Consider the following 16,909-nt stretch of genomic DNA (forward strand, 5'->3'; position numbering starts at 1 on the left):
TTTTTTTCTTCTCTCTCTCTTTATCTCTCTCTCTCTCTCTCTCTCTCTCTCTCTCTCTCTCTCTCTCTCTCTCTTCCTCCCCACTCATCTATCTATCTCCTGGTCATTGATTTCCCCAGACCTAGGCCCAGGCCAACTCTTGTTTCATGTAATTTCACCTGCGTCCCAGTCACTCACTGGCCCCCACGCAAAACGGGCCTGAAAATCGGGTCTGAGTACAGAATTAAGTCGGGCTTCCTAGGGATCTCCTGCAGCCCGAGAAAGGCTGCGGATTGGAAGCACAGGCTGCAGGCAGCTGGGACAGCTTTGAACAGAAGCTCCGGGAAATCTACCCGAACCTGGGGTCCCTGCTGTGAGCAGGGGCACCAGCCAGGTAACCCTGTTCTCAGTGGGAGACACCGGCTACCCGCCAGGGAGGCCAGAAAAGAGAGCATTTCGCTCTGACCTCGGGCCTCCCCACAGGCGTGTCCTCCATACTCCAAGGGACGGCCGAGGTCGCCGAGGTCCGTTTCATTTTTAAACGTGGAATTATGATTGCTATTAATAAAAATATCTGGCCCAGTGGCCTAGCAGGATGAACCCGCAATAAATGGCTCCGAAGGGCCTCGCCGCCTTTTCCCCACACCAAATGTCCCATTCATCCCTGGTCCTGCTCAGCAACGTCCGTGGCCCCAAGCCCGGCGCGTCGGAGGGCGGGGTGCGTCTGGCGCCCGGCTTTACTCGAGATGCCAGGCATAGGGAGGGCTAAACCGAGGGAGTCCCAGCCGCCCCTTCGTGAAGTACCCGCTCCCCCACCCCTTCTGCCCACCGCCTCTGTTTTCTCGTTTGGAAAGAAAAGGAGGTAAAAACCCGTTTTATGGGGGAACGTAATTGCGAGCGGGATGCGCTCTCTTTAGAATCGCGTCCTCCCAAATGCTCCCGCCGTCCCATTACCGGAATGGGGACCATTCGGCTGCTGCAGATAGGACTTTCTCTCCCATTCTTTACTTTTTTATTAGCCAATCAAAGTGGCTTCCGAAAGCTATTTGTGATTTGTGAAAAATAGTATCTTTCAAAATGCTGAGTTGAAGCATCTCGCTCATTGCGCCTAGAATTTATTATTCTAATCTCAACCGTGGAGATGGAATAATGCAGCTATTAAGTTGGGGGGCAAATTCGTTTCTCTGGATTAATTTTTTTTTCCCTCTCCACTCCCTCATTGCATAAGCGTAGGAAGGTGCGGACCTGCAAGAGATCTCGGGTAGGGGGGTGGGTGAGAGAGGTGATGAGAGTCCTGAAGGGCTCCTTGGGGGACTGTGGGATGGGGGAATGCGTTTGGTCTCCCCAGTCTTATCTTCCCCAGATGAGATGCCCCAGTGACTTCCTGCTGGCTGGGAAAGTTACCCCTCCCCAATTAAAGAGAACAGGATAGGTTGTGCCACAGTCTAGAAGTAAAATTTCCGGTGAGCTGCCCGCAGCGCCGTCCCATTCTCCCTGCTGCCCATTGTGAAAAGCTGGGCCAGGGCTTCCTCGTCGTAATTTTTAACTACCTGTTATAAAATTTATGGGTGGGTTTGTAAAAGAAACGAGGTCCCTGCATCTGGCCTAGGGAACTGCTTTGCTTACTGCGGAGGAAGTTTGGGGAAGGCACGAGGTATCCCCGCTTGGTCAGGGTTGAGGCACCCAGCTATTGAGATTCCCATGCCAGCTTGATTCGGGACCAAGTGGAGAGCTGCCGGCCTTCACATCTCCGCCCGTGGGGAGAGTGACCTGGCTGCAACCCCCTCCCCCGGCAAATAGTCTCTATAGGGGAATTTACTCTGGACTCACCTTCAAAATTAGGGGTCTGGAAAAATAGGCTGCTAGAAATTTTCGCACAGAAGGTGGAATTCGGGGCAGTAAAATGTTATTTTTTCAGGCCTCAGTAGTACATCCCAGCTGCACACACAGTGAATCAGAAAATTTTTCTGAGAAAGGCAGGTGGGTGTGGGCAATCTGACAGGCTCCAAAAGGCTTCCTGCCTTGCACCCCTCCCCCAGAAGATGAACTAGAGACCAAGATCTTGGGCTTTAATTTTATTTTTAATTGTAAAAAGATTTCAATGAAGCCACCATTTGAACTAGAAAGTGAGAAGACCTGATACTAGGGATGGTCTTGGGGGAAAATGTCATTCTCTCTAAGAAAGGGACCCCGGGGCTGAGGGTCATTTTGAGGATCCTAGAAGTTGCCCCCAATTCTCACCTCTCCTGCTGCACTGCAGGCTTGCCCAGGGCTGGTCTAGTCCCCCGGGTTCTCCAGACCACTCCAGGTCAGGTTTGGTTGGGTGGTTGCCAGTGATCTTCGACTACTGTTCCTGTCTAGGGTGGAGTGGGGGTTTTCAGGGGTACCTCATAGGATGATGCTCTCTTCCTTAAAAAAAAAAAAAAAAAAAAAAAAAGTAGGCGTAGGGAAGCACCCCTTTCAATCCCTGCAACTCACCAGCCACCACTGCCCCAAGGCCACAAATCTTTGCAGAGCCTTGAATTCCCCCTGATGCAACCTTAATGCGCCCATTTATTAAGGACAATATTTAAAACTCGGCAAGCCAAGAGAGGCAGCCGACCCTCGGCGCTTGAAGCTTTCTTTCGTCTGGGCGTCCGCCCTCAGCTCTATCCGCGCTCCTGCAGCAGCCCGGTCCGTGGGGAGTAGGCGGTGGGTGGGGGTAGGGGTGGGGTGGGGGTCCTCGGATGCTCCCTCTATGAGAGAATTGGGTAAACATGGCGACCGCGGCGCCCATTTGCACACGCTACACAAATGCATCGCATTCCCGGTTGTTTGCAGAAAATTTACAGCTGAGTAATAAAAGTTTACGATCGACTCACAAGTTGGATTGGCCACAAGAAGTCATGTGGATTCCATCCATGAACGTGAACTTTTTATTGTGGTTTGTCCATTCCGAGCGCTCCGCAGAACAGTCCTCCCTGTAACAGCCTAACCATTGCCAGGGAAACCTGCGCTGGGCGCTCCCATCATTAGCAGTATTTTTTTAATTAATCTGATTAATAATTATTTTCCCCCCCGTTTAATTTTTTTTCCTCCCAGGTGGAGTTGTCGAAGCTGGGGGCAGCTGGGGAGGATGAGGATGGGAGGGGAGAGACAGAAGTTGAGAGCATCTCTCTCTCCCTTCCCGACCCTCTGGCCCCCAAGGGGCAGGAGGAATGCAGGAGCTGGAGTTGAGCTAGGGAGCTGCAGAAGCCTCCGCCCCTCCCCTCTCCCAGGCTCTTCCTCCTGTCCCCTTCTTGCAACTCTCCTTAATTTTATTTGGCTTTTTGATGATTATCATCATTTTTATTTTTGAATTTATATAAAGTATATGTGTGTGTGTGGAGCTAAGACAGGCTCGGCAGCGGCACAGAATGAGGGAAGACGAGAAAGAGTGGGAGAGAGAGAGGCAGAGAGAGAGGGAGAGAGGGAGAGTGACAGCAGCGCTCGGTAAGTGTTTCCTTATTGGTTCAAATATGTAACTAATGGTCCGTAGCTGGGTGGCGGTTTCAAGATAAGGACAGCAGCGGCTTGTCTTGGTTAGAGAGGAGAGGGGGCTGGAAAGAGGGTGGGCGCGTGGGTAATCATGGGGAGGAAAAGTGGGGGGGGCAGAAATGGGGTTAAACTGAAATACTGGTAGCTGGTACTGGGGCGATTGTGTTGTCCTGATGTCACTGGGTGCCAAAGTTGGGGTGGGGGGGGCAAGGGGACAGCACCTGTGGTGCTCTAGCCGGCGGTCGAGGGCGCCAGCTCTGATACCCACTGTCAGTACCTGTTTATTATAGATCTTCGGCCTCTTGGCTAATGGAACTGGGTCGGAGGGGATCTGGAAGCTCGGGCTCCAGGCAGGAGAGAGAACCTAGAGGCTGCGCCCATTGCCCGCTAAGCAAAGTCAGGCCCCCAACCCCCAAACAAACTTTTCAGCGCCCCCTCCCCGTCTGGCATCCCCCTCCCTCCCGGAGCGCGCGCCTGCTGGAGCTCACACATGCGCACTGTGGCCCAGGGCCGGGCCGCCGAGCAGGAAGCGGGCGCAGCTAGGCGGGCGGCGGGGCCTGTTAATTGGCAATTAGGGGGGAGGCTGGTGGCTGGTGCGCGTCAGCCGAGAGGAGAGCGTCTGCCCATCCTCTGCTCCCGCCCCCACTCGGGCGGATGGAAGGGTGGGAGGTACCCTGCGTTGGGTGGAGGGTGGGGGGTGGGGGTGGGGGATGCAGTACTCAAAAGCCATCTTGTGCTCGGAGAAAAGAGGCCTACCGGCTTTTCCTTCCCAGGTCCTGCGCCCCTTACCCCCACCCGCGGCCATCCCAATCGGGATGCCCAATGGACCGGGATGCCCGCCCGCCACGCCTGGCTGCTCTGGGCTAAGACCTGCGTCGCCTGGGGCGGAGATGGGAATGGGGATAGCTCTAGGCTGGGCGGGGACAGGCCCAGTCCTCCCGGCAGGGTCTCCTAGGTGCTGTGGAGGCAGTGAGGGTTCCGGGGGCTGCTGGCTCAAGGGGTAGGGGCGTCAGCCTCGGGCGGCGGAAGGGTCCTGGGGACTCGATATCTCTCTAATAATTGGTGCTAATGGCCTGTTGTATAGTCTTAACCCGATGCATATGGTTTCATAACACAGTGGCTTAATTTCTTCCAAATGTACGTGGCCCTGAATGTGTTGCAGTTTGATATATGACCCCGCCCTGCTGCCCGGCCTGGGTCCGAGGCTCCGAGGCGGCCCCTATAAGTGCGAATTTCTGTTTATAAAGGGCGACGCACACGCAAACGCCTACACACCCAGGCAGACACACCCGGAGGCGGGGAGGGGGGCGCATAGTCCAGGCGAGGTCCGAGAGTCTGGAGGCCAGACTCACCTTCAGTCTAAGCCAAGACACCCCCCTACCCCCACCCTCTCCCAGAAGCGCGACTGGGATTCTGCGCCAAGCCCCAGTGGGGGAGGGGATCGCTCCACGATTTCCTGTTTAAACCCTGACCCGTCGCCTGGGCGGGGGGCGGTGGATGGGGAAGAAACCCGTTTTTATCAAATTCTTAAAAATACAGTTTGCATTCAGATCAAACCGCTTGGGCCCGAGCTGACGGTGAATTTTATCTCCCCTCCCCCCACAATCCCCTTCCCTTCCTTTTCTGCCCTCCCAAAATTCCCCTTTCGCAGCCAACATAAAGGCCTCTGAGGTATACTCCCGGGGGAAGAAATGGCATTTTCTCTCCCCCTCCCCCCCCAGTAGGACTTGTGTGTCGGCAGAGGCGTCTGACGAGGGGCTAATTTCGCGTTCCTTGTTTACGATCGAGAAAAGCGCTTGGCTTTCCCCAAATGGGCCCAGCCCGCCGCCTGCTCCGGCTGCCGCACGCTCTCCCGCCGCTCGGGCACGGCCCGGAGGCTGACGCCCCGGGGATCCAGCCTGCGGCAGGCCGGGACCCGGAGTCTGTGGGACCTGAAAAGGGCAAAGGGAGTGCGGAGGGACACTGGAGGGGCCCGGGAGGCCCGAAAATGGGAGCCTTTCTCCTCGCGTAATGTGGGAACCGCCGACCGGTGAGGCCTCTATTTACTCTCTTTCGCCTGTATTTTGTCCGCCCCCCGCCCCTGTGGATGGCCGCTGATGGGGGCAACACAAGTGCCCTTTGTTCGCCCCCCCCCGAAAGAAAACCTTTTCCAAAGAAGGCCATTCAGGCCAGTGGAGATTCACCTGGAATATTAGAAGGGCCCCCTCCCACCCGAGGGGCGGGCCTGGGCGAGGCTGGGGTATTTCTCTTAATCCTAGAACGACCTCCTTGAGGGTGCGGACAGTGAGATTTGGGGGTGCTGGAGTTCGAGGTTGGCCGCTTAACAGCATCATCCTGAGGTGTCTTAATTATATAATATTTTAATTGATGTTCTGTCCCTTCCTGGCTAGAGCCCTGCAGGCCCCCCCTTATCCTGTGCCCTTCACCCCTAGACCCATCCTCACAAGACAGAGGCAAGCCAGAAAGCATGGCAGCAGCGACTGGCCCTCTGTTTTCATTTTCCACTCTGGTCAGGGGATAAACTAGACCCTAGCGGACTCCAACACCAACTCTCTGCTTCCCAGTTACTTTCGATTTTCTTCCCCTCCTCCTTCTTTCTCTCCCTCGCTGGCATTCAAACAGAAGCACGAGAGGAGACACCAGTGGCAACCCTCCGCTTCCTTGCAGGCCACATTCCCTGCTGATGCGGTCCTTACTGCAGGAGAGCCCTTCTGTGATTATCTAATAATAGCCAGGGTGGCTGAGAATAGAATCTGGCTCAAGGACTCCACGCACCCCTGGCAGAGACACTGAATCTGTGGGTCAGGGCCTGGCAACATTCCTTGGAGCCTCCCCCTTTGAGCCCACTCTTTGGGTACCCTTAGGCCTGCCTGCCCCCCTTACAAGGGGCTTTGCCAGCCCTGCCATCCGCTGTATTTCGTGTGCCAGTTTCTAAGGAGAAATGGGCAGAGCAAACCTTTTCTCTCCCTGGTCGTACAGTTGTGATTCCGACAGGGAATGTGACCTTGTTTGGAGAAGGTGACCTTGTTGGGTTGGCTGTTGTGTTCTGAAACCAGGCTTGGGAGTGTTATTATTTGTTATATACAGGCTCAAATGTACAGACTCAGGCTTATGCATGAATATATACAGACTCATATTTCCTTGGTGGTTAATTGTATGTTACCATGCCTATAGTCGCTCAAACACCGTTTTATGTGCATGCAAAATTTTGTTAGCCCTCACTAGAGGAGAGGGGGCTCATGGAGGCACCGAACCAAGCAGGCCCTCCATGCCTGCTCTGCTGCAAACATGTGCGCACTGGAATCGGAGTATGCGGGTTCCAGTCACCAATGGATGCCATAAAGGCTTTCTCAGACCTTATTGCTTCCGTTGCCCGAGCAGCTGGACTAGGGAAATACTAAATCCCTTTTGCTTTCTCTCCACACCTTCTGGCAAACTCTCCCAATTTAGAAAGTATTTTACAAGGGGGAACCCAGCTGTCTTGAAATTGAGTTCCGTGGAACTCTTCGCGGCGTGGTGGGCCTGGGAACAGTTCTGAGCCGTCAGGGGCCTGGTGTTGGAAGCCTCACTGGGGCGATGCAGGGATCAGCGTGGTTAATAAGGTGGCCTCTGGACCTTAATAAGGTGGCTGCTGGCCAGGGTGCTTGGAGAAGCTGGTGGAAAAGGCAAGCCAGAAAGGGTAGGGGTGCAGTGAATATCTGTTTCTCCCCCTGCTTGCCCCGGCCAGCCGCTCACCCTGCCCCAGCCGGATTTGCCTGCATCCGTGGCAGCAGATTGGGAGTTCTCTGAGGTCCCCCAAATACCCAGATCGGATTGCTGGCCGAACTGTGTTTTAATCCTCGCTGCTATCTGAGCCAGGGCAAGACCTGGTCAGGGAGAAGGCTGGTTCAGGTAGCACGGGAGAGGATGCTAGGCCTGTGGGCCTGGATCACTGAGTATGGGCGACCGAGGCAGAGAATTAATGGGCCTCCTTTGCCAGCCTTTCTCTCTTCCAGAGGCACAAAAAGACAGAGCAGAGGGGAAATATCAATGTCGGTGGAAAACCCCATAAAAGAAAACAGGGACCAGAGCGGGGCTGGAGAGGTTTTCCACCACTCTCTAGGTGATCGGGTTTCTCCCAAGACTCTTGTCCAGACAGGCTGCACCAAGAGCAGCGCGGCTTTCTCCCACCTCCCTTCCGCCCTTCGCGGAGAGCAGCCTCAGGCTTTCTGGGCCTTGGTCACCCCAGGCGCTGGGGTGACATTACCCCAGGACTGTGCCCTTTGCCCAGCCCACGGCCTCTGCCACGGCGCCACGGCCGCTCCTGTTTATTGTGTCTGTGAGTTGTTTACTTGTTTTGTCTGCTGCCACCCTGCGTCAGAAACCCGCCAAACCAGCGAACTCGCCCAGGAGAACAAAGTGCAACGCAATCTCCGAACTCCCTCCCCTTTCCAGCAACCCCCTCCTGCCCTCACAAGCTCCTGCATTCTCTCTTTCGGAGCAGAGGAAGCAGAAATCGTCTTAAAACAGGGCAGCTGTTTATAGGGTCAGGGGAATTATGGAGACACCATAAACCTCCGGGTGTCCCTGTGGTGGAGAGACTTCCCAGCAGCTCTCCGCTTGCCTAGGCTTTTCTTCCTGCCCCTGGTAACCACTTGGTTAAGGGGGCCACACTCACTGAGAAAATTGAGCCCACCCCCCTCAACCCAGTCCCCCCACCGGCCCAGTCCTTTCTGCAGGAGTTTCCCCGAGACACAAGTTGTTGGGTTTTAAATCAGGGTAATGCTGATGGATTCATAAAGCTAGATATAGCATGGCATTCTCCTCCCACACTCCCCTCTCCTCAGCCCCCCAAACTTGCAGTGAATTTAAGCAAATCCTACAAAATGAAATTGCCCCTTTGCTAAAGATCCTCTGTGTCTCCAATCCTACCTCCTGCCAGGTGTAGAGTCGGACAGGCAGCTGTTTGCCTTTAAATTTGCTCCTGGCTATCAAATTTAAAAGAGGATCATTGAAGTAAGTAATATTCTCGTTTCTGAAATTAATTTTCCCCTCCCAGTCTCTCTCTCTCTCTCTTTCTGCCAGCACAGATTAAATGGTTCTTTCAGATCTGCAAACAATAAAGGATAAAATTATTTATAGGGAAATGAGGATGCTGTTTTATTGTTGGCTTATTGTTCCAGAACATAACAACATTTTATTTTCAAGCAGGAGAAGTTAGACCATGGGGAGAAAAGGGGGGGGAAGGAACAAAAACATGAAGGGAGGGCAGGAACCCACACACAAAACTCCTGCCATGTATAACTGGTAGGACATTTACGATTTCCGTAGGACAACTCACTGTGACGTCATAAATACCGAGTTCATGAATTTTATAATTCTCCTGAACTTCCCAAATGGGTCCAAGCAATATGCTTCATGTGGAGGGGTATAAAAGAAGCCAGAAGGCTGGAGATCCTTTGACCCAGCACAGAGCCCCACACCCCCTGTTGCAGCTTCTTCCTCATGTGACATCTTCTTGAGGCCCTATTCAGGGGACTGAAAATATTCTGGATATTCTGGATTTTAATCTTTCTCCTAGGCCAAACAGGGTCACTTGCTTTGACCCCCTCAAGTGTTCTTAGGCATCTAAGCTCGCTCCCCATTCCCAGCTCACGGAGAGCTGTGTCCCCATGTTCTCCCTAAGCCCCCTCCTCAGCTGATACTCAGCTGCTTGGAATAGAGGTGGGAAGCTTGGGTGCCAGCCCCCAAAAAGCCAGAAATGATTTTTTCCAGATGGAGCCGGAAGGGGGCTCAGGGCTGAGCGCGTTGGGGTAGAGATGTTTGGGACCTGTTTTACGTTTTAACCGTAAGTCAGAGAAGTGAATTGAGAAGCCAAACAAATGCCGATGTGAGAGGCTGTGTCTGCTGATGGTACAGCAATAAGTGAGGTGCTGGTAAGGAAACGTCAGGCAGAAATCTGGAAGGAAAGAGGAAATGTGACATGAGTTAGCAGAGCCCCTCCATATACCCTTCTCCTCTGTTTAATTGCAATAAAGCAAGAGCAGCGCGGGTAGGCTCTCAGCCTCTCCTCAGCTCAAAAGAGGAGTCACCAGGGCGGGCCTCCTAGGTGTTTGGGGGCAGTTCTCAGCAACTTGACATGCCCCATCTGGCCTCTTCCTCCTTTGCCCCTCCCTGCTGACCCCCAGCTCCCTTCAACTGGCCAGCTTGGGCCCTGTCCCCAAAATATTAGCACCCCCAAATGGGATCCATTTTCGCGTTAGGTGTGTCAAATTTCACTTTTCTCCACGCCTAAACTTTGAAAGGAGAAGTGTTCCTTTTAGGAATGTGGTGTGTGGGGGGGGGGGGGCGGGGGCAGGTATGTGCTCAGACAGCTTCCCCCATCATATCTATGGGAAACTGGAAGCCCCTTAGGTGAGCCATGCTTTGGTGTTTCCAAGCAGTGTTCCCTGCATTCAGGGTCTCTGGCAGACCAGGAGGCTCTCTGCGATCTGATCCTTTGACTAGGAGTTCCATGGAGATCAAAGGAGCTTATTTACACACAAAACACCAGGCATTTGGAGCAGAATTTATTTTTTAAAAAATTTCTAAATTAAAAATCCTAATCCTAGACCAGTCGGGCCAACTGAGTAGTCACTCTAGAACAGCAAAGCCTTAACCAAATAGTGTGATTGTGAGGGGAGCTGAGTAATTATTGAAACTCGGCTTTCTCTGTAAGAGGGATTTTAGCCCTCGCCCAGTGGCACAAAAGGGGCCAGCGGGGTAACCGCTCTTCTCTCGCTCGGGAAAGTGAGAATTGGGGGTGGTGGGGGCAGGGTCGGGCAGCTGCGGTCGCGTCCAGGCAGCTGAGCACCCAGGCCAAGCGCTGAGGCCGAGCACTGAGTCCTGCGGCTCCAGTGCGTGGGTCCCTGAGCAGCCTCCGGAGGCGCGGAGCTGTAGTCGCGGTGCGTCAGCCAGGGATGGGGTATGTGTATCTGTGTGCGAGGCTGGGTGAGTCACAAACATCCGCGCAGAGTTGGGGGATCTGGGGAGAGAGAGGAGACCCAGAGGACACAACTAAGGAGGACCTCTGGAAAATACTGTCCCCAAATAAAAATCCCAGATCTCATCCCACTCACTTCAAATATCCCTCCCCAAGACATTAATATATTTCCCAGGGCTGAGTGGAAAGCAAAAGCCAGCAAGGTGAGGCCTGCCCACGAACCTCTCCAGGCTGGGTCCAGTCCCACCCACCCTTTCCCCAGTTCAGAGCTCACAGGCCCCCCAGCCTTTCCCTGGCCTAAAGTAAGGCTGAAATGGGAGCTTTCAACTCGCTCAGGGAAATCCCCAAGTGCCCAGGCTGCAATGCCACCCTTATCCTTGGGGACTCCAGGCCAGTGACTCTACCCAGCTCAGGTCCAAGGCGCAGGCAGTAAATTTCTCTCCTATAATTAGCGCTATCAAAAGCATGTGTTTTGCATTGGGGAGGACTGGAGAAGCAAGTGGCAACTTTCCCCTTATATTCTTTTTCTGTGTTTTTTAAATTCTGTTTTTGAATCCACCAATTATAGCACCTCCGAATGTGAAAATCTGCTGTTGACACCAAGCCCCTTCCGAATGCTTGATTCGGGAGGCCAAGGGGCCAGAGCAGGAGCAAGGGGACCTGCCAGCCTGATGGGGTTGGGGGGTAGTGTTTTCTGATTTCTCTAGGCTCGTTTTATAGAAACAAAGAACAAGTTCTCTCCCCTCCTTCCCAAGACTTGTGCGTATTTACAGAGCACAACTGCAGTTTTAATAAAACATCTGTTCTTGCTTCTGCTGATGAGCTTCCATAATTGTTTTCAGACAAATTTAACAGGAAAATATAAATATATTTAGAAAAATCTAAGTCCCAGCTTTCTCCCTATAGACAGCCCTTCTTTTGCCCAAAAAATAAAATTAGCATGAAATGGGAAAAGGAAAATATAATCCAATGTAGGGAAGATCGGGTTCATCTGACCTGCTCTCCCCCCTTGGAGCGAATCCTTTCAGCAAATTTCAGCTGCATAATTAAAGATCTAACTGAAAGAAGAGGGCTTCTTTCCTCAGGAACGAAAGGTAATGTGGGGGGAGTGTGCTGAAAATTAATTTTGCCAAAAGTCTTTAAGCAGTGGAAGAATTTATTTGTATTTGTTTCCCCTTCTCTCCCCCTTCCAGCATTTCTGCCTTTTTCACCCAGCAGCTGGTTTCTGTTCATTATAAATCGGCGAGACCTTTCAGTCTCTGCCCTCTGTTTAGGGACGTCATAAAACACTTAACTTTCCGGGACTGAGGCTCACATTCTGCCTCTCAGGTTGCCAGCCTCCCTGAGCCCACTGCCTTTAGGCCCCAAAAGACAATCTCCCCAACTTTGGGGCCCCTTTTCTCTCCAGACATGGTAGAGGAGGGGCTCAAGGAAACCCAGGCATCCTCGTGCTCTCGGGGGCTGTAGTCCATACTGCCCCAGAAGCCCCTTCTTTCCCTCCCCCACCTAGCCATAAAAGAGATTTTTAAATACATAGAAAATCAACACTCATTGAAAGCGAAACCTCATTAAGACATCCTATCTTCCATCATTCAATTTGTTGTACATTGCAACAATTTAATATCTTGAAGGAAATATCACTGACATGATTTATCCCTCCAGCAATCTCTCTCTCTCTCTCTCTCTCTCTCTCTCTCTCTGAAATGGGGGGGCAAGGATTTACTCTCTCTTCCCGCCTCTTCTACTTGTTACACCACTACCCTCAGGGCAGAAAGGAGGCTGGGAACAGTGAGAGAGACTACTTGTGTCCAAGGGTGCACTGACTTGTTCCCTAGCTCATCCCCCAGAGTACTCCCGCTGCTATCTCTCCCCCACCTCTTGCCCTCCAGGGGGCCTGAAGCCTCAGCCAGCTGTTGGAAACCTCTGCTCAGGCATGCCATGAATTTGAGGACAGCTGGATTCTAGGGCAAAAAGCAACTCACATTGGTGTCTATGTTTGTGTACCTGCCAAATCACCCCAAAATGAGATAATTCATCTCAAAAAATTTTTTCTTCATTTAAAAAATCCTCTACCCTTTCCCCTTCATTTCCTTGGGGAGAAGAAAGTTGGTCTTCGAAGATGAACCTTTATAGGAGTCTTTCCCCAACCCTTCCAAATACCGACAACTTTCCATCCTTTCTGGAGGATTGGGGCTGTATTTCTAAAAACCAACACAAATTGTCTGGCAGGAAGACTCTTCAACCCCCTAACGAGGCTCATGTATTAACTAACATGTTGTCTCCACCAGCTCCTGCACACTGTCTGCTTTTGGGTTCGAAACTTTATTTTTCCCCCCTAGCGACACTCCAGGGAAACCTTAACGTTACAGAAGATGAATAAACGAGTTTTTTCCCAGCGTAGTCCCGTTTATGGCTTTATTGCTACCCATTGATTACTCCGCTTTGTTACACAGAAGGAAAAGATCATAAAATCCGGCGACATCCGGGTTCTTGTTATAGCCAGTCCCCCCCCCAACCCACCCAAAAATGGTGGGGGGAAATATGAGCTTTCACTGCTCCCTGCGCACTCCCCATCAACCCTCTTTGTCAACTCAAAGCATTTTCAGCCTATATCACGTTATCAAATTAAGTTTGGACTAATCAGGAGAAAACCCCCATCTGCACACTTTCCGCTGTTTCAGTCCGCTACTGCGGCTCCCTCACAAGCCTCGGATTTAGCTGCCTTTTCATAACAGTCTCTTCCTTTTTTTTTTTTTTCTTTTACCCCCAATGTGGGAAAAAATGGGGGTTGAGGCTGTTGGGAGGCCCATCCGCACCAGGGGTAACTGGCACTTGGGCTAGCTAGCTAGAGCTCCCTAGAACCCCTTTCTGAAGTCTCCAAGCCACATAGCTCAGGTCCAGGGGCGCCTCCACTGGCAGTGCCCTGAGTCTGGAGGGGGCAGGGGGCTTCTGACCCTTGCAGGGGCTTGAGCCTGCAGGAAGCTAACTGTCCATCAAAGCCCCAGCAACCTTCTCTTTCTGGCTAGATCCTATGTGAATTAACCCACCGGCCCTCGCTGGCTCCAAATCATAAATTCTCACCAACATAAACAGGAGTTGATGTCTCTAGAAAGATTCTCAGAGTTTTCGTTCTTCATCCTTTCTCTCTCTCTCTTTCTTTCTGTCTCTCTCCACTCCGGTTCCACGTCCCTACATTTTGCTGCTTTTTCTCCTTTTTCTATTGGATTTTTATACATTTTCCCTTTTAGGTAAAAATGCTGGAAGAGTTTTCCCAAAAGAGGGGTCCTGAGGAGGAGGCAGAAGGGAGCCAGGATGCAGAGGAGAGCAGATGCATGGCCCCTTCGCCCACTTAAGCTCTGCCACTGTACCCTGAAGTCTTGCCCCTTTAGACCTAGCTGTTTCCCACATCCCTCCTACATTCAAGACTCTCAGCCACACTCTTCTTACTCAGGGGAACAGGTTTAAGGACATTTCTTTCTACTTTTGATTTTTTTTTTAATTATTGGAGAAAAAAAATACTAGTTTAGTGATGGGACTCACTCCAAGAAGCATCAAACCAGGATTTCCTGCAGGATTTCTGGGGACCTCCTACTGAGCTGGGAGGGAGTTCCTCCCATGGAGAAATCAGGATGTAATTTTAGAAGGGGGCAGATATAAAAGATGAAACCAGATTGAAAATACAGGGATTTCTCTAGCCCTGGCTCTGGCCACAACACAGCAAAGTTAGCTGGGGCTGAGAGCTTTCCCGGGAGCACAGCTCTCCTTCCCTGAGTCCCAAGGCCCTGCTCAGGGACATGCACCCCTCCTTCACCACCACACCAGTTCCCCTACATATATATATTTAAAAGAAATCCAAGTCTTACTTTCAAAGCACACACTTAGTCTCAACTAGGGAATCAACAGAAGCAGAAGCGATTTTTTTCCCCCTTCTTGACATCTGGCTTGCGATTGGCTGGGAGGGGGTCAGCTGACTTTGTCATTTTGTCTGTCCTGGATTGGAGCCGTCCCTATAACCATCTAGTTCCGAGTACAAACTGGAGACAGAAATAAATATTAAAGAAATCATAGCCCGACCAGGTAAAGGCAAAGGGATGAATTCCTACTTCACTAACCCTTCCTTATCCTGCCACCTCGCCGGGGGCCAGGACGTCCTCCCCAACGTCGCCCTCAATTCCACCGCCTATGATCCAGTGAGGCATTTCTCGACCTATGGAGCGGCCGTTGCCCAGAACCGGATCTACTCGACTCCCTTTTATTCGCCACAGGAGAATGTCGTGTTCAGTTCCAGCCGGGGGCCGTATGACTATGGATCTAATTCCTTTTACCAGGAGAAAGACATGCTCTCAAACTGCAGACAAAACACCTTAGGACATAACACACAGACCTCAATCGCTCAGGATTTTAGTTCTGAGCAGGGCAGGACTGCGCCCCAGGACCAGAAAGCCAGTATCCAGATTTACCCCTGGATGCAGCGAATGAATTCGCACAGTGGTGAGTTTTACAGCTCCGAGATATAAATTAAATAAACTGAACTGGCTTTATGACCGGCTTCCCTAGAAGAACGGGCGGAGAGAGTTTTTTATGGCCCCATAAAAACAATCACGCTCGTCTCCTCGCCGAGACAGGGCCCCCTCTTCTGCCCTCTCAGCTAGCCTCCCGCTCGCTGGCAGGGGCCTGGCCCCCATGGCCCCTGACGGATTGGAGGGCTCCCAGGCGAGCTGAGGGGGCAGGAACAGGGCAGGGGATAAGGGAGGGAGCAGAAGATGGGGGAGCCCCCCAAAGTGGAGTCAGGCTGAGGAGAAGGGAGGGGGAGAGGAGAGGCAGAAAAGTGGGGAGAAGTTTCCAAGGCGCTAGGATGCTTGGGGAAATGGGAGAGCCCAGTCCTTGAGAAAGGGGGCCCTCATCCCCATTATTTGGGATTTTTCAAAAATCAGCTTTTAGACTTGCAGCTTTCTGCTTGCCTTTTGCCCCGCCCCCCAACCCACCCCACACACCTTTCTTTGGGACACACACTTCCCACCTTATGGGAGGTCTGAATGAAGTTGGGGTCCTGGTGGTACCCCCCAGTGGGGGTGGGGCAAGGCAAACGGGAGAAGGCTAGAGCCCTAGGGGCCGTGGGCTGCTGGCCAGGTTGAGAGGGTGAGGACTTTGCTAGGGGAAATGGTCTGCGGAGGACGCCTTGCTGATTGTTTTTAGTGTGTTTTGTGCCCGGATCTTTAGGGGTCGGCTACGGAGCGGACCGGAGGCGCGGCCGCCAGATCTACTCGCGGTACCAGACCCTGGAACTGGAGAAGGAATTTCACTTCAATCGCTACCTAACGCGGCGCCGGCGCATCGAGATCGCCAACGCGCTCTGCCTGACCGAACGACAGATCAAAATCTGGTTCCAGAACCGCCGAATGAAGTGGAAAAAAGAATCTAATCTCACGTCCACTCTCTCGGGGGGCGGCGGAGGGGCCACTGCCGACAGCCTGGGCGGAAAAGAGGAAAAGCGGGAAGAAACAGAAGAGGAGAAGCAGAAAGAGTGACCAGGACTGTTCCTGCCACCACTCCCCCTTTCTCCCTCGCTCCCCACCCCAACTCTCCCCTAATCACACACTCTGTATTTATCACTGGCACAATTGATGTGTTTTGAGTCCCTAAAACAAAATTAGGGAGTCAAACGTGGACCTGAAAGTCAGCTCTGGACCCCCTCCCTCACCGCACAACTCTCTTTCACCACGCGCCTCCTCCTCCTCGATCCCTTGCTAGCTCGTTCTCGGCTTGTCTGCAGGCCCCTTTCCCCGCCCAGGCCTTGGGGACTCGGTCCCTGAACTCAGACTCTACAGATTGCCCTCCAAGTGAGGACTTGGCTCCCCCGACTCCCTCGACGCCCCCACCCCCGACCCCCGTGCAGAGGGCCGGCTCCCGAGCCTGGGGCCTCTGCTCCGGGGCCTCAGGGCCCAGCCTGGCAGCCGGGGAGGGCCGGAGGCCCAAGGAGGGCACGCCTTGGCCCCACACCGACCCCCAGGGCCTCCCCGAAGTCCCTGCCCAGCCCCTCTGCCCCAGCAAATGCCCAGCCCAGGCAAATTGTATTTAAAGAATCCTGGGGGTCATTATGGCATTTTACAAACTGTGACCGTTTCTGTGTGAATACTTTTAGCTGTATTTGTGGTCTCTGTATTTATATTTATGTTTAGCACCGTCAGTGTTCCTATCCCATTTCAAAAAGGAAAAAAAAAAAAAAAAAAAAAAAAGAGGGAAAATTACAAAAAGAGAGAAAAAAAGTGAATGACGTTTGTTTAGCCAGTAGGAGAAAATAAATAAATAAATAAATCCCCTCGTGTTACCCTCCTGTATAAATCCAACCTCTGGATCCGTTCTCGAATATTTAATAAAACTGATATTATTTTTAAAAGTTTATACCGGGAATTCTGTTCATTCGCTCGCCCGCCGGCCTCGGGGTGAGAGCTG

General features: G+C 52.3%; 2 protein-coding genes across 7 annotated transcripts in view; both read left to right on the forward strand.

The window, feature by feature from the left end:
* HOXC4 (homeobox C4) overlaps nucleotides 1–16,909 on the forward strand; it is a 140,191-nt gene that overhangs the window by 19,162 nt on the left and 104,120 nt on the right. For 2 of the 4 annotated variants that reach the window (XM_074402703.1, XM_074402707.1), the window contains exon 1: nucleotides 3,361–3,450. The exons of the other annotated variants lie outside the window; for them this stretch is intronic. The gene's annotated coding sequence lies outside the window, so the exon portion shown is untranslated. Of the gene's footprint in view, nucleotides 1–3,360; nucleotides 3,451–16,909 lie in introns of those variants that run through there. 4 annotated transcript variants of the gene reach the window in all.
* HOXC6 (homeobox C6) lies at nucleotides 3,368–16,858 on the forward strand. 3 transcript variants are annotated; one of them, XM_074402708.1, is made up of 3 exons: nucleotides 3,368–3,450; nucleotides 14,602–14,947; nucleotides 15,677–16,858. In XM_074402708.1, the coding sequence occupies exons 2-3, from the start codon at nucleotides 14,794–14,796 to the stop codon at nucleotides 15,982–15,984; spliced, it is 462 nt and encodes a 153-aa protein (XP_074258809.1). In that variant the 5' UTR covers nucleotides 3,368–3,450; nucleotides 14,602–14,793; the 3' UTR covers nucleotides 15,985–16,858. The 3 variants fall into 3 exon arrangements, with proteins under 3 accessions (XP_074258809.1, XP_010348215.1, XP_003939300.1); XM_010349913.3 differs by lacking the exon at nucleotides 3,368–3,450 and having other exon boundaries at nucleotides 5,532–14,947; nucleotides 15,653–16,858; XM_003939251.4 differs by lacking the exon at nucleotides 3,368–3,450 and having other exon boundaries at nucleotides 5,532–14,947.

Source organism: Saimiri boliviensis, chromosome 7, assembly GCF_048565385.1.
Source record: "Saimiri boliviensis isolate mSaiBol1 chromosome 7, mSaiBol1.pri, whole genome shotgun sequence".
NCBI classification, from domain to species: Eukaryota; Metazoa; Chordata; class Mammalia; order Primates; family Cebidae; genus Saimiri; species Saimiri boliviensis.